The sequence below is a fragment of the Salmo trutta genome, chromosome 16 (assembly GCF_901001165.1).
Source record: "Salmo trutta chromosome 16, fSalTru1.1, whole genome shotgun sequence".
Taxonomy (NCBI): Eukaryota; Metazoa; Chordata; class Actinopteri; order Salmoniformes; family Salmonidae; genus Salmo; species Salmo trutta.
In genome coordinates, this window is record NC_042972.1 from 33,411,367 (window position 1) to 33,437,736 (window position 26,370).

At 42.9% G+C, this 26,370-nt stretch overlaps 1 protein-coding gene and 1 long non-coding RNA gene across 5 annotated transcripts in view; one reads left to right on the forward strand and one right to left on the reverse strand.

Annotated features, from left to right (window-relative positions):
- Positions 1 to 26,370, reverse strand: part of LOC115150595 (AMP deaminase 2) — a 57,042-nt gene that overhangs the window by 21,429 nt on the left and 9,243 nt on the right. For 2 of the 4 annotated variants that reach the window (XM_029694050.1, XM_029694049.1), the window contains exon 1: positions 23,740 to 24,055. The exons of 1 other annotated variant lie outside the window; for it this stretch is intronic. In XM_029694050.1, coding sequence (XP_029549910.1) covers positions 23,740 to 24,055 — 316 coding nt within the window. Of the gene's footprint in view, positions 1 to 464; positions 852 to 23,739; positions 24,056 to 26,370 lie in introns of those variants that run through there. One more of the 4 variants, XM_029694052.1, reaches the window with a different exon arrangement.
- On the forward strand, positions 10,138 to 10,671 carry LOC115150597 (uncharacterized). The gene is made up of 3 exons (XR_003867130.1): positions 10,138 to 10,222; positions 10,332 to 10,433; positions 10,597 to 10,671. It is a non-coding gene; the product is annotated as an uncharacterized LOC115150597 (long non-coding RNA).

The following is a 26,370-nucleotide window of genomic DNA, read 5'->3' on the forward strand; positions in this document are numbered from 1 at the left end:
AAACACATGCATCCCTTTGGCCAGTCCCCCATCACTCTGACACTGCAGTAAGTACAACTGATATCGGTGAGACTAGCGACAGACCGGCCCGGCGGTACAGCTGTGACGCAGCCTTCTCTATCTGCCCTCTCCTTCTCCTCCCAACGGATGCTTCGTTCATCATCACGCCCCCCCCACCCCCAGCCTCATCCCCCTCTCATCCCCGTTTCCAACCCTCTTTAAATTGCTGTCAGCAACAGCAGTTTCCTGCTGCATTGACCGATGGTGCCTGTGTCGGTCAGTGTGTGTTGTGTGTGCAATGTGCATGTGTACATCCCGCTCTTGTCTCAGAAGTAGCAGAGCAGGGTACAATACAGAAGCTGTCTCCACCACACAACTAGCGTTCTAACAACATGGCTATATTATCCCCGAAGGAGAAGATAGCCGGCTACATCACTGTCATTCCAGTTACAGTGTTACAGTACCTCACGGTCGTGGTGGAGGTGACGGTGGGCTTGCGAGGGCTCCTGTGGGATGCTGGGACATGTCACCAGGCCCGGGACAGGACGGCTGCTGCTCCCTCCCCCACAGACACAGGGGACGGACGTGGAGAGAGTGATGACAAAGAGACAGAGGGAGAGAGACAGAGTATGCTCTCACCCTCACACATTCAGCAGCAGCAGCGAGTTCACTGTGTCTTCTCTCTCGGTCTCTCTGATTCTCTGTTATCACTGTCTCTTTAGTTCTCTCACTCGGTCCCGTTTTGCACGGAGTCTGTTTTTCTCTGCATCCCCCCCTTCTCTCTGCCTCTGTGCCTGTGCTGCTTCCTGGATTAGGCCGGTTTTCTGTACACAAACAATCCCTTTAAATCCCTCTGACTGGTCTGGAGTGTACCACGTGGTGCTAAGGGGTGTGAGGCGGGCTGCACCACTTCATGTGCTGTAGAATGGAGGAGGCTGGGTTTCTCTCAGCACTCCCCCTCCACTGTCTCCATCTCCCTCCCCTCCCCATCACAGTATTACTGCATGCTGTGTGTGTGTTAATGTAGCTTAAATGATATGAAAGTGGTTTGTTTCTTTGTGTTCTTTAAATTCCTGAGTATTTCATTTAGTCTGCATTAATAGAAAGTAGCCTATAGTGCCTGAAGGTACACATAGTTTATACTGTATTTGTTCGTTTTAATGCGTGTTTGTTTAGCCTACTCTACAAAGTGTAGACTAATGCAGTTCTATGATGTAATGGGAGTGAGTACACTACATTAGCATGTGTGATTTAGTATCATATGGTCCTGCCTGACAGCAGACAACTCTCTGCTCTAATACAGCATGTAAGGGGCCAGGCAGGGGGAAGGGGGGATTTCCTGCTTCCTTCCTCACATGACTGCTGTTAAAGGGAAGCCTGTTTCTTCTAGTGAGTCAGGCTTGGTCATCCCTCCCTAGGAGACTGCTGGAACTCTGTAGGAGTAGTTGTATTTTTTTTACCTCTCTATCCTTCCCATTTCTTATTTCTTTTTATTCTCAATCCTTCATTCTTTGACTTCTCTATTTCTTCAGGAAAGTCGGAGAGAAAAAGCATGTAGTGCAACCTTCTTAGAATGAGAAGCTGAGGACTAAGTGGGGGAGTGGAAATGACAAGAGGGAAATTCCCCTCATAGCAGAGAATGAAGACACAGGATCACAGTCTCCTCAAAGATAAGCATATAGCCTACACCAGGGGTGTCAAACTCATTTTGCCACGCGGGCCATACGCGGTCTTCATCGAAGTCCGGAGGGACGCACTTAAAATTGGTTATATTTACTCACCGTCAAAAAATAAAAAGTCCTCTATACATCGCTTTTGGAATTTTCGATGCTCCTTGACTGTCTAGTTTCCGTTTTGATGACTGTTAGCAAGCTGGGCTGAGTAAAGAGACTAGAAATGTAGGTCAATGTCATTTCTACACCATTTCTATTTGGTTTTAGTCATGTCGATTGAGATCATTTTTCTCTGGGGGAAAAAATATTTAAAGGAAGGCTTACTCAAACCACCTTGCGGCTGGAATTGAAGGGCCTCGCGGGCCATTTGACAACCCTGATATAGACCCAGGCACAGACTAGACACACACCACAGCTAGACAAGAGTCAGATCCCTGACAGTTCCTGTTTTTACTGCAAAACCAGCACACATAAATAGACATAATTACACAGGAGTTGACCTAACCTACAATGAGTGGCTTGTTCTACTATCTGAATGGCTACAGCAGCAGAGTTATTTTCTGTCTGGCCGGAACCCAAACACTCACTGTATCCTCCAGGTCAGTCATGTCATGTCCTCACAAAATGACATCCCTAAAAGGCAATGACTGGCCTTTCCAAGTGAAATCATGTTCTTCTGGGCGTTACAAGGGTAGGATGACCCAAATCTGTCTTGACTTCTGCAGTGTAATGTAATACAATATAGCCTTCAATCTGATTGCTGGGAGATTGGTTTCACACCGAGATTACTCGGTTTTATCTTATTACTCTTGATACAATAAAAGATAAGAACATTGTCTGAGAAAACATTTTATGAGCTCTGATGCACTGTGAGATAAGACATTAAGGGCTCTGACGAAGTTGACAGTACTGGAAATGTTCCTTTTTCTAAACTAAAACATGATACTTCACCCAACCCCCTTCACAACCCTCCACTGAAAACATCTGGTACATTCTGGAGAGGTTTTCAGTTAACATCTGGTACATTAATGGAAAACCTCACTCCAGAATGTACCAGATGTTAACTGAAAACCTCACTCCAGAATGTACCAGACGTTAACTGAAAACCTCACTCCAGAATGTACCAGACGTTAACTGAAAACCTCACTCCAGAATGTACCAGACGTTAACTGAAAACCTCACTCCAGAATGTACCAGACGTTAACTGAAAACCTCACTCCAGAATGTACCAGACGTTAACTGAAAACCTCACTCCAGAATGTACCAGACGTTAACTGAAAACCTCACTCCAGAATGTACCAGACGTTAACTGAAAACTTCACTCCAGAATGTACCAGACGTTAACTGAAAACCTCACTCCAGAATGTACCAGACGTTAACTGAAAAAGGAAGAAAGCTGACCTAGATATTCCTGTCCTCAAACTTTCAGACATTTGAAAACACACACACATGCAAACGCTGCCTCTCCCACTGTACTGGTCTACTAGCCTCTAGGCGCGTGACATTGGGAGCCCAAGGGATCCCGGGATACAGTACACCCCCCCAGCTGTGCGTTTAGTGGGCGGAGCTTCTCATGCAATAGAGCTTGCTAGCTTGTAGTCCTAAAAAATGAAAATGAGTTCCTATGGGGGAAATTAATGGGGAAAGAATGGAGTTTAGGGATATACGCCGAAAATAATGGCCGAGGTTAACACAGACTTAGGAGATGTAATACATCTTGTTCTATGATATAATACCAGTCAGTCTCCCAGTAATGACCTTTATGATTGATGAAGCATTTATGTACTTTATGAGCTTTTGATTACAGAAAATGATCAAAATTCACTAAACGTGTAGCACAGATCTTATTTATGGCATATTTTCTCTCTCTCTCTCTCCTCCATAAATCCTTGTTAATGCTTGGTTCAGAAAATGCACCATAGCAGAACAAAACACAGTATTTCCGTTGTGCTTACTCTCTTTGGGAGTTTAGCCTTAGGAAGTAAAGCATCCCATCTCATCCCACTGAGAATAAAGATGCTCAAAGAGGGTAGCTACATGATGGCTGAGTGACAGAGCAGGCCTTTAGAGGCTGGATGACATGAAGATAGTACACAGGGCATGGTGCATTGTTAGTTTGTGTCACTGTTGACATTAGGCCTAGATAAATGTTACATAACTGGGAGGATAGGAACGGAGAATACAAAGAGAGAACGACAGAAATAACACTGAGGAGCTGAGCAAAGAGGCAATTCCACTGTAACAAAACAACGCTGAGACTCTTCACTTTAAAAGTACGCCAAACAGTCAGTTTGTGTCTGAACCATTGATTGCATAGTGAAACAAACCATACAACTCTACACACAAGGACTACTTTTAACAATTTCTACAGAAAAATTTACAAAAACAAATTGTCTCAAAATAACAGTGCAGACGTAAAGTTTGGTAACAGAATGACTGTTTTTTGTGGCCACAAATTAATATTCAAAAATGTCTGCTGAAAGAATGGGGTGTCCGCTATGACATGACGACATAAGTTTCAAAAAATCCATTTTAGTTATTGAACTACAGTAATTGAAGTGGATTTATACCCGGTAACAGAATGACGGTAACAGAATGACGGTAACAGAATGACATCATGGGTCCCTGATCTGTACTATACAAAAATGCATAATTATAAATGTCACTCTCTTCATGGTGACGTATCCTGAATAGGTACACAAAGTTAACAAACTTATATCGTCCTTTGCTTGTTTGGGTATTACTCTACACACTTATTCTAATGAGCTCCGGCCCAAACAAGACCAAATTTGGTCGGACCGGACCAAATCTGTCCAATCATAGACGTATATGTTTCACAAGTTTGGAAATCACGGTACATCACAGTAGACCACAGCATAGTACAGCTCAGTACAGTTTAGTACAGTTAAGTACAGCACCGTTCTGTACAGCACAGTAGAGTTCAGTACAGCAGAGTTCAGTATAGCACAGTACAGTTCAGTACAGCACAGTTCAGTACAGTTCAGTACAGCAGAGTTCAGTATAGCACAGTACAGTTCAGTACAGCAGAGTTCAGTACAGCACAGTAGAGTTCAGTAGAGTTCAGTAGAGTTCAGTACAGTACAGCACAGTACAGTTCAGTACAGTATAGTTCAGTACAGCACAGTACAGTATAGTTCAGTAGAGTTCAGTACAGCAGAGTTCAGTACAGCACAGTACAGTTCAGTACAGTATAGTTCAGTACAGCACAGTACAGTATAGTTCAGCACAGTACAGTACACTAAATTGACTGTACTCTACTCTATTGTGCTCTACAGTACTAAACTCTATAGTAATGTACTGTATAGTACTGACCTATACTCTACTGACCAGAAAGAGAAAGAAAACATACATGAGCTGGCCCTGCCACCATGATGACCTCTAGAGATATAAAGAGATCTGTCCTTAGAGATGACCAGAGAAACACTGTGCTGCAGAACAGCACCGTCTGTTTATCAACCTTGGTCCACATTTAGTGTAAGCTGATTGAATGAGATCAACTTTAGACAGTAGACATGGGTATGATGAAATACAGAGTGGGGAAAAATCTAACAAGAACTTGTTCAATCTTCTTTCTCATGTGAAACAAATAATTAGAAATTGAAACAAAGGAAAACAAATGATATCTCAACATTCACCCCAGCATGATGCTCCGTATCTCTATGAGAGCCCATCCCTGAGAGGGTTCTCAAAACATTCCGTCCACGCATACCCTAAAATCCCACGCTCACTGTCCCAAGGCTACCAAAGAGTCTCTGCTCCTCTTCTCCCTCCCATCTCTGATAATCTAGCCCTCACTTTACCACTCACCAGCCTCTCTGCTTATCAGCACAGCTCTCACAGTATCGGAATATAGCAAAGAGGGAGCCCAGAACCCGTGTTACCTTACACATAACATACACTCTACCACAGCTATTTCTTCAGGGATATGACCATTCAGCTAAGCCGGCCATCTTGAGGTCAACGTCCAATTCCCCTGAAACCGGCAGGATCATTCCTGAGAGGGGGTGTGAACTCTTCCTCACCTCCACTAGGAGAGCTGAGTGAGGGGGTGTTCCTTGACTCTCCGTCTAACCCTCCAACCCACCAGTCCCTTTGCGGACTTTCAGAGCCTCTCCCATGATGGATGGTGTTTAAGGGGCAGCTCAGTCTACTTGGGTGCACTGGTTGGGCACTGATTTAGAGGCTGTGCTGCTGGAAGAGGACAGACTAGAGCAGTACAAGACCACACACACACACACACACACACACACACACACACGCATGTTGGAAGGCAAGACAGACAGGAAACACCTATGTTTATAATTGTCACTCATGTACTGTAAATATTAGGCTTGACCCCGATTACTCGACTGGTCGATTGTTTGGAGATTAGGCTGTTGGTCGACCAAGATCGATTTAGTCGAGCAGTAACAAATATATATTTGCGCCCATCTCAGTGAACTAATCCATTGCAGAGGCCTAGACTAAAAGCCTATTTATGCTTGATCTGAAAATGTGGTAGGAGGCTCCATATGGAGGGTGTGATGCAATAGCAGAGCCTCCAGAGACATGCAGAGGCCAAATCGAGCTCTGTACCGCATCGCCATGCCTCTCCCAAATTTTTAAACAATGCAGATGGCTCTATAGCTCCGCCTTGACATGATTGGTTGACGTTATACATCCTGTATAAACACAAACTCACTTCCTTGACAACAGCACTGCTATGCTCTGTGAAGCGCAAGAAGTATGAATGCCCTGACTTCTGAGACTATCACCGTAAATGCTGCATGGCCAATGCAGATGTTGGGTTGACCCTGCACCCAGATGCACAATGCACTTCTCTCTCCAGAATGCACACTCTCCCGCCAATTTTGTGCACATTCATTATTTCATAACATCCTTGTGTGAATTGTTTGTGTTTGATTGTTAGTGTCTATCAATTCCCCATTACATATATCACCAGTAGTACATTTACCATTAATTCCTATCATTTCTAATCTACAATGTTTGTTACTTTGGTTACGGTCATTTATTTTAATGCATTCAATATTATTATTCCAGTCTTCCCATTATTATTGTCGGAGTGGACATATTGTTTGCAGAGTGCACAACCTATGCTACACTTGTGAGAAACAAGTTTTGGTTTGTTTCATTCCATTTATGAGTTTTGTAAATGTAGTCATTGTCTTTTGTTTGGAGCGCTTCTGTGAATGTTGAGTAAGGACGCGCACGCATAGCAGTGGGCCTATAGGCTACCTGGCCTGCACGCAAATGTAGGAATATAAATGTGCCAATTTGGGGATCTGATAGTATTTCTGATTGGCTTAACGCACCACCACTATTGACCTGTGGAGCTTCTGAAAATAAGGTTTTCTTCACCTCAAATAGCAAGCAAACAAAGCCTGTTTTTACATAGATTGAGAATTACAATAGTTCCTCAATGTAGTTGAAAAATCTTTCCAGCTCTCTCCCTTTCGATAACCACTCAGCGTGAAAGGGAAAAATGTCATGCTCTGATCCAGTGGATACGTCATAAAACAGGCTTACCTGATTACTTCTTATCAGTGCTTGACTTGTAGGTTCCGGTACTCATTTTGGGTGTTGGTACTGTTTATAAACTCAGCAAAAAAAGAAATGTCCCTTTTTCAGGACACTGTCTTTCAAAGATAATTTGTAAAAATCCAAATAACTTCACAGATCTTCATTGTAAAGGGTTTAAACACTGTTTCCCATGCTTGTTCAATGAACCATAAACAATTCATGAACATGCACCTGTGGAACGGTCGTTAAGACACTAACAGCTTACAGACGGTAGGCAAATAAGGTCACAGTTATGAAAACTTAGGACACTAAAGAGGCCTTCTACTGACTCTGAAAAACACCAAAAGAAAGATGCCCAGGGTCCCTGCTCATCTGTGTGAACTTGCCTTAGGCATGGTGCAAGGAGGCATGAGGACTACAGATGTGGCCAGGGCAATAAATTGCAATGTCTGTACTGTGAGACGCCTAAGACAGCACTACAGGACGGACAGCTGATCGTCCTCGCAGTGGCAGACCACGTGAAACAACACCTGCACAGGATCGGTACATCCGAACATCACACCTGCAGGACAGGTACAGGATGGCAACAACAACTGCCCGAATTACACCAGGAATGCACAATCCCTCCATCGGTGCTCAGACTGTCCACAATAGGCTGAGAGAGACTGGACTGAGGGCTTGTAGGCCTGTTGTAAGGCAGATCCTCATCAGACATCACCGGCAACAACGTCACCTATGGGCACAAAACCACCATCGCTGGACCAGACAGGACTGGCAAAAAGTGCTCTTCACTGACAAGTCACGGTTTTGTCTCACCAGGGGTGATGGTCAGATTCTTGTTTATCGTCGAAGGAATGAGCGTTACACCGAGGCCTGTACTCTGGAGCGGGATTGATTTGGAGGTGGACGGTCCGTCATGGTCTGGGGTGGTGTGTCACAGCATCATTGGACTGAGCTTGTTGTCATTGCAGGCAATCTCAACGCTGTGCGTTACAGGGAAGACATCCTCCTCCCTCATGTGGTACCCTTCCTGCAGGCTCATCCTGACATGACCCTCCAGCATGACAATGCCACCAGCCATACTGCTCGTTCTGTGTGTGATTTCCTGCAAGACAGGAATATCAGTGTTCTGCCCTGGCCAGCGAAGAACCCGGAACTCAATCCCATTGAGCACGTCTGGGACCTGTTGGATCGGAGGGTGAGGGCTAGGGCCATTCCCTCCAGAAATGTCCGGGAACTTGCAGGTACCTTGGTGGAAGAGTGGGGTAACATCTCACAGCAAGAACTGGCAAATCTGGTTCAGTCCATGAGGAGGAGATGCACTGCAGTACTTAATGCAGTTGGTGGCCACACCAGATACTGACTGTTACTTTTGACCCCCCCTTTCTTCAGGGACACATTATTCCATTTCTGTTAGTCACATGTATGTGGAACTTGTTCAGTTTATGTCTCAGTTGTTGAATCTTGTTATGTTCACACAAATATTTACACATGTTAAGTTTGCTGAAAATAAACACAATTGACAGTGTGAGGACATTTATTTTTTTGCTGAGTTCATTTATGTGCAGGAGCTACACAATACTTTTTAGCTAATATTCTATAAGAGGAACAGGAGCTCAAGCAGTAGAACATTTGAGGTGCCGGTACTCAGCTCCGGTAAGCTCCTCCAAGTCAAACACTGCTTCTTATCCTTTGTGTGAATAGCCTACAGCTGTGTCTGTCCCGAGCTCACTGGGGTGGAAACTCTGAGGGCCTGTCATGCCAAATAGTGTCCCCTTGTCAAAATGTGCCACCCCCCCAGATTTAGCTATGTACAACTCATTTTCAACAATCATTTTCCATCTAGCTAGTTGGTCATTTAAATGTTACGAGCTATACATATAGTCCAGTGGAGGCTGCTAAGGGGAGGATGGCTCATAATAATGTCTGGAGTGGAGTAAATGGCATGGTATCAAATATGTGGTTTCCATGTGGTTAATACCATTCTATTAACTCCATCCCAGCCATTATTATGAGCCATCCTCCCCTTAGCAGCCTCCACTGATATAGTTATATGTCTGTCATATAGAGGTGTCTAGCTATAAATTAAACCTGATCAATCAAATGGATAGGTGTAAGCAATTATGGTCATTCCAAATGCCCTTAACTAGGTGTCTTTGCTAGACAGACAGAGAGAGGGGGGGAAAGGAAGATGGAGAGGTGGGAAGAGAGTGGAAGACAGCCTGAGAGAGATGGAGAGAGAGAAACAGAGAGAAAGACAGCAGTGCAAATGTACTTAGACTTGACTATTTCAACAACTTTTCTCTTCCAACTTCTTAGGCAATCATTTGTACCTACGGGGGAAGGATGGCCAGCCACACAGGAGGGGGACTTTTACTAAGGAGGAGAAGAAGACTGTGCTGACCGAGATGCACGCTGGCCATTTCGGAGTGAAACGCATGATTGCCAAATAAACATACGTTTCTTCTGACAGAGAATTATCAAGGTGGACAGCTGGGCAAGTGAAATAACCTTTTGTTTTTCAATCACATTCTATCTGAAATTATTATGATTTCAATTAATGTCATATCAGAGAGCACACGTTTCAATTTGTCACTTTTTACTTAATTAAAAGGTCAGTACCCTGTCTAGCCTGCCAGAAGTTTGAGAGGGTGAAGACTGTGGGGCTGGAGATGAAGCCCATCAAAGTTGTTTCATCATGGTACATGATCGGTATGTGTCCCAATTCAAATTTTGCCCTGATAAGTTGTTTTGTAATGGTTGCTTTATTTGACCACAGCAGAGTTCAATATTATAAAATGTGTGTGTGTGTGTCAGTATCCTTACAAATATGAAAATGTGCAGACTGTAAGACAGATACGGGTAAGAATAAAGTAATCTTCTCTCTAACACTTTAAATGTTAGTGGTGGACCTCATCGAACCCTTCACAAAATCCAGGAATGGCAACAGCTGGTGTCTGACGGCAACCAATCCCTTCCTCAAGTGGGTGGAGGCAATACCCATTAAGGTCAGTAAAGGAAGAGTACGTGCTTAACTCTAAATTCCCTTCTGTAACCCATTAAAAAGGGTGCTTGGAACCGAAAATAGATTTTTCGTTTTGTATGATACCCATCAAGGACGAGACTGGCGAGGCCACCTCCAAGGAGATGGACATCTTCAACACCCACGGTTCTCCTGAGGTCATCTTGAGTGACCGAGGTCATGAAAGCTGGAACAAGGTACGGATGTTATAGGTTATATTCTGTCACCAATGGTTTGTTTTATTTATTTTTTACAATTTGTTTTTGTTTTTCCATGGTACATAATCAGACATATTTCAATATCTTACATTGTCAATAGATAGCGTAATTATAAGATAATTATTTTCGCACACAACAACAGCATCCAGGCCTCCACCGAGTACGGACGGGAGCCGCAGCTGTTGATTGAGGTAAACAATGCAATTGGTTTGGAAGAAGAACGAAAGGAAGGCGAGGCCTGGGAAACGCTCCTAGCTGGGGTCACCATCTGTTAAGGTGAATATAAGAAATCTCAGATAATAACGATTTGCATTTGCACCAAAAATAACCTGAAGCTAGTTTTAGTTTCCCTAACACTGATATTTTTCTCTTTGTCTTCCTAGGGTTTCCTCGGTGGAAGCAAACAATCTTTTACAGTTGGAGCAGTTGGGACGGTCAACCATTGAAAGCACTGACGCCATTCACTTCGGTGAAGCCCAATAGACAAAGTATGTTATGCTTTGGTTAACATGTGAGAAAGCAAGAAATGGTAGATATGCTGAGCTTATAAAAATGTACCTCTTCAATTTACCTCTTCAAATGACTTTAGGACCATCGACTGTCCAAACCCCCAGGAGGTATCCCATGCACCGGAACCAGTGAGTTCGGATCAGTCTGATTCTCTGTGCTCTGAGTTGGAGGGGGACCAGCTTGAGGTAGGCTATACCTTCCTAAAGTGTTAAAAAGTGCATATCTCCCATTTATAACACTTCACTAATCCATGTAACCTGTGTGTTTGCTTGTTCTGTCTCTGTCTCCTACCCTGTTCATTATAACTCTGCTCCTGTTCTCCAGGACCTAGGGGTTCTGCCCAACATCCAGACGTGGATACACCTGATGTCCTCCATTACCAACCATCCCCAAACTTTTCATTACATCATCTACAGCTACTGTTGTTGTCATGTTGTCATTATCTGCTAAGAACGTTTTCTTGCTCTATCATACTGGGCACATACTTATGTGAGATATACAGAGGAACTAAAAACACTAGCACTGCAAAGACTCAGAACAAAGAGAGCAGCAGTGCTTGGACTTTGCAGTCTCCCTCTTCAAGTCCCCCTTCTGAGACTGGCTGCCTGTTGAGAACAAGTGACAGGCAGAAACCTCCACCCACACAGCAACCACCTCAATATTCCACACACCAGAATTTTAGTCTATGATTGCCATTTGTGTACAAAAAATCTGAAAAACATAACTGTATAACTGTAACATAACTGACATAACTGTATCAAAAAGGAATGTTTATGTATTAAAATCTTACATTTTGTCAGGTTGGTTTTCACAGCTGTTTCACAAGGTGTTCATTATTGTAAGGTATCCCTTGATGGTATTTATTTGTTCCACATTATTTATTGTTGTATCATAGAACCTACAATAGATACATGTATTCAACCACAAGTGTGTACTAATGAGCTATGCGAGATATCAATTTTTTTTGTATCATAATAGAGGACTAGGGAAACAAGGGAAGGGCAGGTTCAAATAAAAACATGACAGACAGACAGACAAGCCAGTGTATGAATAAAATGGATTTGCATATGAATGGAGTGGAAATTAGCTGACTGTGATCTGTAAGGTAAGTAACTTTAATGTGTCAAGCAGATTACACGTTTTCTTTGCCATTTCCGAAACGTAGCAACGTTTAAGACATGGATTTAATGTTGTAATGATAACAAGGTATCCAAAAGTAGTTTGAAGCAATGTTTTCATTTTATTAGCTAAACAAAACTTGTTTAAACAGCAAAATTGTCACGGAAATCAGCCTTGTTTGCATAGTGATGGTGAAAATAACGTAATTTAGGCTGTAATGATCTTCAAAATTCGAATCATCGGACGCTAATAGTTTATCGAATCCCATTGTGATGCAGAGAGAGAGACACTTTTTGGACGGGGGACATTATTTGGCATGACAGGCCCAGAATATTTTGTAGCATACAATGTTGCAAGTTTGCTAGTGCAGCTTTGGGACATTTTAATGCATTTTAATGCTGTGGGACATGCAATTTAATAGTTGATACAATGTTTCAAGTTCATTGCAGACAGGCCATGTGTAGCCAATGTGATTTATAGGATATTTATTTTTATCAGGATATGTTCTACTTGCAGGCGGCAATGTTTTTATTTGTTGGCTTTATGTAGACTATTTTTACATAGTTGGCAATGGCAATAGAAGTTACTTTTTAGGATTGTATCATTTTCATTTAGATTTGGATAGAATTTTGATTAACCACATGACAGTGATTTTGAGATATTAAGACGTTATTATAAATGAAACTGTTTCACGAAAATGTGCATATGAAAACCATAATTGGCACGCAGATCAGTAGAAATAGTAAGAGAAACAGGTCTTCAACGTGAGAAAGGTTGCCGACTCGTCAGGTAGTCTATTACAGGCAACTTCAGGAGAGTAATGGCAGAATCTGCGAAAGCCAGCAGGAGGAGAATATTTCGGTCAGGTTCTTTGGCGCCCTCGAGACATCTGTCTTATTTCATCAAACCGTAAACTTAAAGCATCAGACAAGCTCAATGCATATAGTTTATTTTATTAGAACACATAGGGTGTGTCTAGACGGGAAAATACACCAAAAATGTTGACCAATCGAAAGAACAGACGACTTTCGGTCGACCAAGATGTTTTTTAGTCGGGGACAGCCCTCGTAAATATACACATTCACACTGAGACACAGACCTGTGTTATAAAGATTCTGACTCTCCACACAGAGCACTGTCTGATATATGACCCTGACTACAGCTGCTCTGGGCTTGCAGGAATGTTCAGTTTATTCAGTGAGCCGAGTGAGGATCACTAAACTGTGATATCCCACCCCTGTGTGAGTGAGTGAATGGGTGGGTAAGTGAGCGAGTGAGTGAGTGAGTGATTGAGTCAGGGGGGGATATTTTTGGTGGCATATCAGCCCAATACCAGCTGACAGAGATTTACCAGCACTCAAATCAATGGGATTAACTGGAACCTCGTTAGGAGCTGTGGCCACAGCCCAGCCCACAGGCCAGAGGAGAGAAGCATGCTTAACTGTACCACAACCATGAAATACAACCCCTCATAAACACAGACCGTCAGCCTGCAAATCACCCCATTGGGTAGAGAGGGTCCAATGGCCATCCAGTGGGGTGTGGATTAGGTGCAGTAGTTGACAGACTGTATGGAAGGGGTGGAAGAGGGGGCCTTGCTGGGCTATCTGGTTACCCCCGGCAACATTCCCACCTGCCATGATGGTAGCCCTTGGAGCTTTGTTCCTGGTTATTCCAAATCCTCTGTTACCTCTGAACTATTCTTAGAAGTAGAGAGCTCTGGATTTTTCCATCTTAACACAGAGAAGATGCAACTTTCTGCTCAGGCCCTAGTTGAAATTGATGGTCAGAGATAAGATACATTACTTTGTCTTGTCAAAGACTCCCTCTAGTGGTTAAAATAGAGAGCTGCACCTGCTTGCTCTGATTTTGGTATCAAATACAATCAAACACATGGTTTCCATGTGTTTGATGCCATTCCATTCGCTCCGACATGACGCTGGACATTCAGGCCAAAGAGTTCAATCTTGGTTTCATTAGACGGGAGAATCTTGTTTCCTTTAGGGGCCTTTTGGCAAACTCCAAGCAGGCTGTCATGTGCCTTTTAATGAGGAGTGGTTTCCGTCTGGCCACTACCATAAAGGCCTGATTGGTGGAGTGCTGCAGAGATGGTTGTCCTTTTGGAAGTTTCTCCCATCTCCACAGAGGAACTCTGGAGCTCTGTCGGATTCTTGGTCACCTCCCTGACCTAGGCCCTTCTCCTCCGATTGCTCAGTTAAGGCCGGGCAGCCAGCTCTAGGAAGAGTCTTGGTGGTTCCAAACTTCTTCTGTTTAAGGACGATGGAGGCCACTATGTTCTTGACCTTCAATGCTGCAGAAATGTTTTGGTATCCTTCCCCAGATCTGTGCCTCAACACTGTCTCTGAGCTCTACGGACAATTCCTTTGAATTAATGGCTTGGTTTTTGCTCTGACATGCACTGTCAACTGTGGGACCTTATATAGACAGGTGTGTGCCTTTCCAAATTATGTCCAATCAAATGAATATACCACAGGTGGACTCCAATCAAGTTGTAGAAACATCAAGGATGATCAATAGAAACAGGATGCACCGGAGCTCAACTTCAATTCTCATAGCAAAGGGTCTGAATACTTATGTAAATAAGGTAACTGTTTTTTATTTTTAATACATTTGCAAAAATGTCTAAAAAACTTTTCGCTTTGTCATTATGGGGTATTATGTGTAGATTGATGAGGAAATATTTGTATTTAATCAATTTTAGAATAAGGCTGTGTCAAATTGTGGGAAAAGGGAAGGGGTCTGAATACTTTCCGAATGCACTCAGGGAAGTTGAGGTTATTTCCCCTCTTCAGATAAATTTGTAATTGAAGTTGTTAGGTTTATGTTCCATCCGACATCCTGATATTACCAAGTTCTGACCACTAGATAGAGACAGTTCGACCAAATCACAAAATAACATATTGGTTTCCTTACCCTGTAAGCAGTTTATAGACAAGGTATGACAGCAATCCATGCTTTGGTTTTGTTGTCCAGTTTCAAAATGTATTTTTGCATTTGTGGCACAAATGTCCAAATCATTATAAAGTACACTATATATAGAAAAGTATGTGGACACCCCTTCGACTATTTCAGCCATACCTGTTGCTGACCGGTGTATAAAATCAAGCGCACAGCCATGCAATCTCCATAGACATACATTGGCAGTAGAATGGCCTTACTGAAGAGCTGTTACTTTCAACATGGAACCATCATAGGATGCCACCTTTCCAACTAGTCAGTTTGTCACATTTCTGCCCTGCTAGAGCTGCCCCGGTCAACTGTAAGTGCTGTTATTGTGAAGTGGAAACGTCTAGGAGCAACAATGGCTTAGCCCTGAAGTGGTAGACCACACAAGCTCACAGAACAGAACCGCAGAGTGCTGAAGTGCATAGCGCATAAAAGTTGCCTGTCCTCGGTTTCAACACTTACTAACGAGTTCCAAACTGCCTCTGGAAGCAACTTCAGCACAAGAACTGTTCATTGGGAGCTTCACGAAATGGGTTTCAATGGCCGAGCAACCGCACACAAGCCTAAGATCACCATGCGCAATGTTAAGCGTCGGCTGGAGTGGTATAAAGCTCGCCGCCATTGGACTCTGGAGCAGTGGAAACGCGTTCTCTGGGGTGATGTATAACCCTTCACCATCTGGCAGTCCGATGGATGAATCTTGGTTTGGCGTATGCCAGAAGAATGCTACCTGCCCGAATGTATAGTGCCAACTGTAAAGTTTGGTGGAGAAGCAATAATGGTCTGGGGCTGTTTATCATGATTCGGGCTAGGCCCCTTAGTTCCAGTGAAAATAAATCCTAACGCTACAGCATTCAATTACATTCTAGACCATTCTGTGCTTCCAACTTTGTGGCAACAGTTTGGGGAAGGCCCTTCCTGTTTCAGCATGACAATGCCCCAGTGCACAAAGCGAGGTCAATACAGAAACGGTTGTCGAGATCGGTGTGGAAGAGCTTGACTGGCCTTCATAGAGCCCTGACCTCAAAACTGTCGAACACCTTTAGGATGAATTGGAATGCCGATTGCGAGCCAGGCCTACTCGCCCAAAATCAGTGCCCGACCTCACTAATGCTTTTGTGGCTGAATGGTAGCAAGTCCCCGCAGCAATGTTCCAACATCTAGTGGAAAACCTTCCCAGAAGAGTGGAGGCTGTTATAGCAGCATAGGAGGAACCAACTCCATATTAATGGCCATGATTTGGGAATGAGATGTTCGACGCTCAGGTGTCCACATACACTACATGACCAGAAGTATCTAAAAACCTATTGTGTAACTCAATGATGTTACTTATAGATGATTTGGATATGAAGCGCAAACATGCTAATATACAGTGAGCTCCAAAAGTATTGGGACAGTGACATTTTCTGTTGGTTTGGCTCTGTATTCCTGAACTATGTTCAAGTGCAGACTGTCAGCTTTAATTTTGGGCTATTTTCACCAATATCGGGTGAACCGTTTAGAAATTGCAGCACTTTTTGTACATACTCCCCCCATTTTAGGGGACCAAAAATATTGGGACAAATTCACTTATATGCGTACTGAAGTAGTCGAAAGTTTAAGTGTTTGGTCCCATATACCTAGCACATAATTATGGCAGCCCCCCCGCACCTCTCTGATTCAGAGGGGTTGGGTTAAATGCGGAAGACACATTTCAGTTGAATGCATTCACAAATGACTAGGTATCCCCCTTTCCCTTTCCAATGATTACATCAAGCTTGTGACTATAAACTTGTTGGATGAATTTACTGTTTGTTTGGGTTGTTTTTCAGATTATTTTGTGCCCAATATAAATAAATGGTAAATAATGTATTGTGTCATTTTGGAGTCACTTTTATGGTAAATAAATAGTCAACAATGGTGAGTGAGAACATTACACACAAATATCCCCCATCAAAATGCTAACCACCCTAGTTATTGTAATGGTGAGAGGTTAGCATGTTTTGGGGGTATCATTATTTACAATTCATTCAGGAATTATCCATAATCATTCAGGAATTATCCATAATCATGGTAGAATCCACATTAATTTAGAAGTGTTAAGAAACATATTCTATTCTTATTTACAATAAAAGTGACTCCAAAATGACACGATCCTGTAGGACCTTATATAAATTACATCATGGGTGATTCCACACCAGGATAGCTCGGAAATACTTTGGTATCAGATTGTTCTGGCAATTCTCACATATACTGAACAAAAATATAAACACAACATGTAAAGTGTTGGTCCCATGTTTCATGAGCTGAAATAAAATATCCCAGAAATGTTCAGTATACACAAAAAGCTTCTCTCAAAAAGTGTGCACAAATGTGTTTACATCCCTGTTAGTGAGCATTTCTCCTTTGCCAAGATAATCCATCCACCTGACAGGTGTGGCATATCAAGAAGCTGATTAAACAGCATGATCATTACACAGGTGCACAGTGTGCTGGGGGCAATAAAAGGCCACTCTAAAATGTGCAGTTTTGACACACAACACAATGCCACAGATGTGTCAAGTTTTGAGGAAATGTGCAATTGATATTCTGACTGGAGGAATTTCCACCAGAGCTGTTGCCAGAGCATTGAATGTTCATTTTTCAACCATAAGCCACCTCCAACTTTGTTTTAGAGAATTTGGCAGTACGTCCAGCTGGCCTTACAACTGCAGACCACGTGTAACCACGCCAGCCCAGGACCTCCACATCCGGCTTCTTCACCTGCGGGATCGTCTGAGACCAACTGCCCGTACAGCTGATGAAACTGCCGGTTTGCACAACTGAATAACCACTTTACACCACACACAGAGACGAGTACAAAGCTCTCCCTTAACCTCCATTTGGCAAATCTGACCATAATTATATCCTCCTGATTCCTTCCTACAAGCACAAAGTAAAGCAGGAAGTACCAGTGACTCGCTCAATACGGAAGTGGTCAGATGAAGCGGATGCTACAGGACTGTTTTGCTAGCAAAGACTGGAATATGTTCCGGGATTCATCCAATGGCATTGAGGAGTATACCACCTCAGTCACCAGCTTCATCAATAAGTGCATCGACGACTTTGTCCCTACAGTGACCGTACGTACACTACCGTTCAAAAGTTTCGGGTACCTTAGAAATGTCCTTGTTTTTTTAAAGAAAAGCACATTTTTTGTCCATTAAAATAACATCAAATTGATCAGAAATACAGTGTAGACATTGTTAATGTTAAATGACTATTGTAGCTGGAAACGGCTGACTTTGAATGGAATATCTACAGTTGAAGTCGGAAGTTTACATACACATTAGCCAAATACATTTAAACTCGATTTTTCACAATTCCTGACATTTAATCTTAGTAAACATTCCCTGTCTTAGGTCAGTTAGTATCACCACTTTATTTTAAGAATGTGAAATGTCAAAATAATTGTAGAGAGAATGATTTATTTCAGCTTTTATTTCTCTCATCACATTCCCAGTGGGTCAGACGTTTACATGCACTCAATTAGTATTTGGTAGCATTGCCTTTAAATTGTTTAACTTGGGTCAAACATTTCAGGTAGCCTTCCACAAGCTTCCCACAATAAGTTGGGTGAATTTTGGCCCATTCCTCCTGACAGAGCTGGTGTAACTGAGTCAGGAATGTAGGCCTCCTTGCTTGCACACACTTTTTCAGTTCTGCCCACAAATTCTCTATGGGATTATGGTCAGGGCTTTGTGATGGCCATCCCAATACCTTGACTTTGTTGTCCTTAAGCCATTTTGCCACAACTTTGGAAGTATGCTTGGGGTCATTGTCCATTGGCGACCAAGCTTTAACTTCCTGACTGATGTCTTGAGATGTTGCTTCAATATATCCATCTAATTTTCCCACCTCATGATGCCATCTATTTTGTGAAGTGTACCAGTCCCTCCTGCAGAAAAGCACCCCCACAACATGATGCTGCCACCCCCGTGCTTCACGGTTGGGATAGTGTTCTTCGGCTTGCAAGCCTCCCCCTTTTTCCTCCAAACATAACAATGGTCATTATGGCCAAACAGTTCTATTTTTGTTTCATCAGACCAGAGGAAATTTCTCCAAAAAGTACGATCTTTGTCCCCATGTGCAGTTGCAAAGCGTAGTCTGGCTTTTTTATGGCGGTTTTGGAGCAGTGGCTTCTTCCTTTCAGAGCGGCCTTTCAGGTTATGTCGATATAGGACTCGTTTTACTGTGGATATAGATACTTTTGTACCAGTTTCCTCCAGCATCTTCACAAGGTCCTTTGCTGTTGTTCTGGAATTGATTTGCACTTTTCGCACCAAAGTTCGTTCATCTCTAGGAGACAGAACGCGTCTCCTTTCTGAGCGGTATGACGGCTGCGTGGTCCCATGGTGTTTATACTTGCGTACTATTGTTTGTACAGATTAACGTGGTACCTTCAGGCGTTTGGAAATTGCTCCCAAGGATGAACCAGACTTGTGGAGGTCTACAATTTATTTTCTGAGGTCTTGGCTGATTTCTTGTGATTGTCCCATGATGTCAAGCAAAGAGGCACTGAGTTTGAAGGTAGGCCTTGAAATACATCCACAGGTACACCTCCAATTGACTCAAATTATGTCAATTCGCCTATCAGAAGCTTCTAAAGCCATGACATCATTTTCTGGAATTTTCCAAGCTGTTTAAAGGCACAGTCAACTTAGTGTATGTAAACTTCTGACACACTGGAATTGTGATACAGTGAATTATAAGTAAACTAATCTGTGACTTGCCAAAACTACAGTTTGTTAACAAAAAATGTGTGGAGTGGTTGAAAAACAAGTTTTAATGACTCCAACCTAAGTGTATGTAAACCTCCGGCTTCAACTGTATGTAGCCTAAGAAACAAGGTTCATGAAATCAATAACTTGCTATCAACAGAAATCATTCATATATCTCTGAAACTCACTTAGATAATTCCTTTGATGACACGGTGGTAGCAATATATGGTTATAATATCTACGGAAGAGACATTGCGGTTTATACTCAGAGTCATATTCCTGTAAAGCTTAGAGAGGATCTCATGTCAAATGCTGTCTAAGTAACATGGCTACAGGTTCACCTGCCTCATCTAAAGCCTATTCTTGTGGGAAGTTGCTATAGACCACCAAGTGCTAACAGTCGGTATCTGGATAATGTGTGTGAAATCCTTGATAATGTATGTGATATCAACAGAGAGGTATACTTTCTGGTATACCATGAAAAAGGAACCACTCTCAATGGCCTCTCCCTCTCCCAATGTGACTGGACATATTTGTATTTTGAGTGAACGCATCGCAGTAGAGTCAAACCGACCCCTGTGTGACATAGCATCGCTTGGATAAACAGCCAGAGGGGCCATTGTCATGGTGAGGGCTGTGATGATAGGAGATAAAGGGCCCCTATCACTGTGCCCTGTCCAAGCCCACTGGGGGAGATATGGAGGGGCTGGAAGACGTGCTGTCCCACTCCCAGCCAGGCTGTCCTCTGATTAACCATCCTGGCCACACAGAGAGAGGTGGAGGGAGATCAGGGGCCCCCAGCCCGGAAGGCACCATCTTTTTATCTTAATAGCCGCACCATGCCGACTCCACTACAATGTTTTAAGGATCATACAAAACTGTTTTTGGAAACTTAAAGCAAATAATGTTGATAAAGAATCTGCTTAGCGACATCAGGCACTCGTGATTGATTCAGCCTATTATTTTGGGAAGTTGCTCTAGACCACCAAGTGCTAACAGTCAGTATCTGGATAATGTGTGTGGAATCCTTGATAATGTATGTGATATCAACAGAGAGGTATACTTTCTGGGTGACCTAAATATTGACTGGCTTTCATCAAGCTGTCCACTCAATAAAAAGCATCACGCATCACTCAATAAAAAGCATCACGCATCACTCAATAAAAAGCATCACGCATCACTCAATAAAAAGCATCACGCATCACTCAATAAAAAGCATCACGCATCACTCAATAAAAAGCATCACGCATCACTCAATAAAAAGCATCACGCATCACTCAATAAAAAGCATCACGCATCACTCAATAAAAAGCATCACTCAATAAAAAGCATTAACCATATCCTTTCTAATGCTGCAGAAATCTGTTCTAAAACAGTATCCACACCCACTGGATAGCCATATCTAAGAAAACCAAAGTTCCAAAGACAGGTCCTAAAATAGTGTATAAGCGATCATACAAGAGGTTTTGCAATGGTACGTATGTTGAAGATGTGAAAAATATTTGTTGGTCTGATGTGTGTAATGAGGAACATCCTACCGCTGCATTTATTAAATTGCTTCTTCTGGATACTGACAGGCAAGCGCCCATAAAGAAACTGACTGTTAAAACGACCCAATCCCCATGGATAGATGATGAACGACAACCTGGATGGTAAATTACTGAGGTTGGTAGCGGAATACATTTCGACTTCTATTTGCCACATCTTCAATCTAAGCCTAAAAGACAGTGTGCCCTCAGGCCTAGAGGGAAGCAAAGGTAATTCCGCTGCCCAAAAATAGCAACCAAACAGCAAACCAATCAGCCTGTTACCGGTGCTTAGCAAACTTCTGGACAAAATCATATTCGACCAAATGCAATGTTATTATATAGAATGACTGATGAAGATTGTGGGAGCTGTTTTGTTGGATTCCAATGCTAGCTTTGATCATAACATATTGATGAAAATACTTAGGTGTTATGAATTAACATCCTCTGCCTTACAATGGATGGACAGTTACCTATCCAATAGAACACAGAGGGTTTTCTTTAATGGAACCCTCTCTAATACAAATTTGGTTGAGTGTGATGTACCGCTGGGCAGCCAGCTTGGACCATTATTGTTTTCTGTGTTTACTAATAACCTTCCATTGACCTTGAATAAAGCCTGTGTGTCCATGTACGCTGACGGCTCAACAGTATACACATCGGCTCCAACAGTAAAATAAATAACTGACACCCTTAACATTGCACTCCAGTGATTTTTAGAATGGGTAACTAGCAATAGGCTGGTGCTAAATATCTCAAAAAGAAAAGCATAATTTTGAATAACGTGCCTATTGAGCAAGTTGAAGAGACTAAATTGCTGGGTGTCACCCTAGATAGCCCACTATCATGGTCAAAACATATAGACTCAATGGTTACTAAAATGGGAAGAGGTCTGTCCATGATAAGGCGTTGCTCTACTTTCTTGATATCTCAATCAACCAGACAGGTCCTACAGGTCCTAGTATTGTTGCACCTGGAATACTGCCCAGTTGTGTGGTAAAGTCAGGTGCGGAGGAGGACATAAGCAAATTGCAGTTGGTCCAAAACAGAGCAGCACGTATTGAGCTTTGATGTACACAAAGAGCGAATGTCAATGACATGCATGTCAATCTCTCCTGGCTCGAAGTTGAAGAGAGATTGAGTGCATCACTGTTGGTCTTTGTCCAAGGTGTTGAAGGTACCGAACTGTCTGTTCAAGCAGTTGGCACACAGTTCAGACACTCATCAGTACCACACAAGACATGCAACCAGAGGTCTCTTCACAGTCCCCAGGTCCAGAACAGAGGCTGGGAAACGCACAGTATTAAATGGAACTGTCTGCCACCCCAGGTAACTCAAGCTATGAATAAAACCATATAAAAATAAAAGAAGACCTTTCGGCATGACTGGTACAGCGAAGAGACACACAGACATTTTTATACATTTTGTATTGTATTTTGCATTATATTATGTATGTGATACGTGATTGGGATAGGACAGTGATATTTGGTTGTCCCGCCTGGCTATCATAAGATGAATGCACTAGCTGTGGGTCGCTCTGGATAGGAGCATCTGTTGAATGGCTAAATTGTAATGTAAATGTAGTGCTATGTATGTATATTTATATTATGTATTTTATTTGTTGTGTTGTTTCCTGTTTGGACCCCATGGTGAGGGCTGTGATGATAGGAGATAAAGGGCCCCTATCACTGTGCCCTGTCCAAGCTCACTGGAGGAGATATGGAGGGGCTGGAAGACTTGTGTCATGCACTAACAATAGTGTCCATAAGAGTACATTCTTGAATTTAAAAAAAGGACTGTGTGCAAGGAGGGCCTTTAGGTTCAAACACTGCTTTGAACTTCTCTCCTTCAAAGCCTCTCCCACACTAGAGTCCAGCATCATCAGCAGGCCAACCAAGTCACTACTCCTATACTGAGTTGCTACAGTGGGTATTACTGGGAGATTCAGTACCTTAATGCTAAAGCAAGGATAAAAACATCACACTTTTAATCAATCTGTCTGGCGATTCCATCTGCTGCTGTTGGTGAATAACAACCTTGATTAGGCTATTTGAAACAATCAAGCAAGCCACATTCCATTATTACCCATCCATTTACCAAGCATGTATTTTTTCAAATAAATACAGAAGGAAAATCCCTTTTTACAGTACTTTGTACTACATCCTCTTCACAGTCAGTGTAATACAGTACAAGTCAAAACTCCCATTAGAACGTAGGCCTAATAAACAAACTCATCCCCCAAAAATGGAGTATCAGAGAAAGAACATTAAGATATCCACTTCTGTTTTTCTTTAACTTTGAGTGCCTTCACACAACTACACTAGCAAATGTGTCAATTCGACTCCAGATGTGCACCCCCCTTTAACCCCTGCATTCCTTTACTCCTCTCTCTGGGAACCCCTGCACCCACACCTCTCCACTCACCAGGGCTGGTGGTGCTCTGCAGACTCCCTCTCTTGCGCAGTGGGGATTTGGGCTTGAGCTTCCCTTGGCCCTCGCTGGATGAGGATGACATCTTGCTGCCTGTGCTCCTGTGACAGCCGGAGCAGAGTGAGACAGAGCTGCAGAACAGCCGGCAGAGAGGCGCAACTGTGACACTAGCACTAGCTCTAACACTAGGGGGACTTTTTATGCAGCTGGATGGCAGGGCCCATCCCGGGCCTGTGGAAGCCCCTCTGCAGGGCTGGTTCCTCCCCCTGCCCCGCTGGGCCCCATCCTCCTCAGTTTCCCCAGCAACCATGGAACGAGCTGACGAGAGCCAATGCGGAGAAAGACAACGGAAGAGGAGGGCATTGCAGTTTAGAGTCTCTAGTGCAGCCAGTGTGACAGGCAATAGGCCCTGAGAAAGACACACGACTACACCAAGCCAGACATGGTACAGCACAGCAGCACCAACAAGAGCACCAGCAAGTTTTTTTTGTCTTCTAAAAATAAACATTTATGAAAAATATCGTTGATCGGTTGTTAAATAATACAAACAAAAAATGGAGGACACAGCTGGAAGCCAAATGAGAGAACTTAAGGTGGTGTGGGAGAATCCAACACAGAGTGCTTTATAAGCAGACTAGTAGGCTCACAAGCTCCTTTCCTGGAAAATCTCTCTGGGCAGAGAAGGCAGGCAGGCAGGCAGCCCATCCAGGGCAGAGGGGTGGATGAAATTCTTGGATTATGAAATTATGGATTATAAATACCCTGTGATGACGCAGAAAAAGCAAGATACCTTTCCTGGCAGGCCAACTCAGCACTCCATGACATGCTCCAAACTTCCTGCCATGTCAATACACTGTCATCTAGTGCCAAATCACCCTACTGCCCTGTGTCCTGCAAGAAACTGAGCCATACAAGCAATGAGAAGTGTAAACTCATTCCAGTGCCAGAGAAAAAAATTATGATAATTATTAATTGTTCTCATGTCATATACAGAGAATGTTGACAACATGTCAACATCAGAAAATCATGTCAACATCAGGCAATGTCATGAGCAACAAGACTGAGCGGGCTCCTGAGCGGCGCAGCGGTCTAATGTGCTGCATCTTAGTGCTTGAGGTGTCACTACAGACACCCTGGTTCGAATCCAGGCTGTATCACAACCGGTCGTGATTGGGAGTCCCATAGGGCGGAGCACAATTGGCCCAGCGTCTTTTGGCCGGTGTAGGCCGTCATTGTAAATAAGAATTTGTTCTTAACTGACTTGCCTAGTTAAAAAATTTTTTTTTAACAAGACAGGAATTCACACAGATAAATCAACAGTTTCTCTCTCTCAGTCCATATAAGAACATCCTTTACACAGAAGGGTAGATTATCAAGACTAGAGGTCGGCCGATTATGATTTTCCAATGCTGATACCGACACCGATTATTGGAGGACCAAAACAATCCGATACCGATTAATTGGCCGATTTTTATATACAGTTGAAGTCGGAAGTTTACATACACTTAGGTTGGAGTTATTAAAACTCGTTTTTCAATCACTCCACAAATTTCTTGTTAACAAACTATAGCTTTGGCAAATCGGTTAGGACATCTACTTTGTGCATGACACAAGTAATTTTTCCAACAATTGTTTACAGACAGATTATTTCACTTACTTCACTGTATCACAATTCCAGTGGGTCAGAAGTTTACATACACTAAGTTGGCTGTGCCTTTAAACAGAGTGGAAAATTCCAGAAAATTATGTCATGGCTTTAGAAGCTTCTGATAGGCTAATTGACATAATTTGAGTCAATTGGAACTGTACCTGTGGATGTATTTCAAGGCCTACCTTCAAACTCAGAAAATAAATTGTAGACCTCCACAAGTCTGGTTCATCCTTGGGAGCAATTTCCAAATGCCTGAAGGTACCACGTTAATCTGTACAAACAATAGTATGCAAGTATAAACACCATGGGACCACGCAGCCTTCATACCGCTCAGGAAGGAGACGCGTTCCTTCTCCTACTGATGAACGTACTTTGGTGCGAAAAGTGCAAATCAATCCCAGAATAGTATGCAAGTATAAACACCATGGGACCACGCAGCCTTCATACCGCTCAGGAAGGAGACGCGTTCTGTCTCCTACTGATGAACGTACTTTGGTGCGAAAAGTGCAAATCAATCCCAGAACAACAGCAAAGGACCTTGTGAAGATGCTGGAGGAAACAGGTACAAAAGTATCTATATCCACAGTAAAACGAGTCCTATATCGACATAACCTGAAAGGCCGCTCAGCAAGGAAGGAAGAAGCCACTGCTCCAAAACAGCCATAAAACAGCCAGACTACGGTTTGCAACTGCACATGGGGACAAAGATCGTGCTTTTTGGAGAAATGTCCTCTGGTCTGATGAAACAAAAATAGAACTGTTTGGCCATAATGACCATCATTATGTTTGGAGGAAAAAGGGGGAGGCTTGCAAGCCAAAGACCACCATCCCAACCGTGAAGCACGGGGGTGGCAGCATCATGTTGTGGGGGTGCTTTGCTGCAGGAGGGACTGGTGCACTTCACAAAATAGATTGCATCATGAGGTAGGAAAATTAGGTGGATATATTGAAGCAACATCTCAAGACATCAGTCA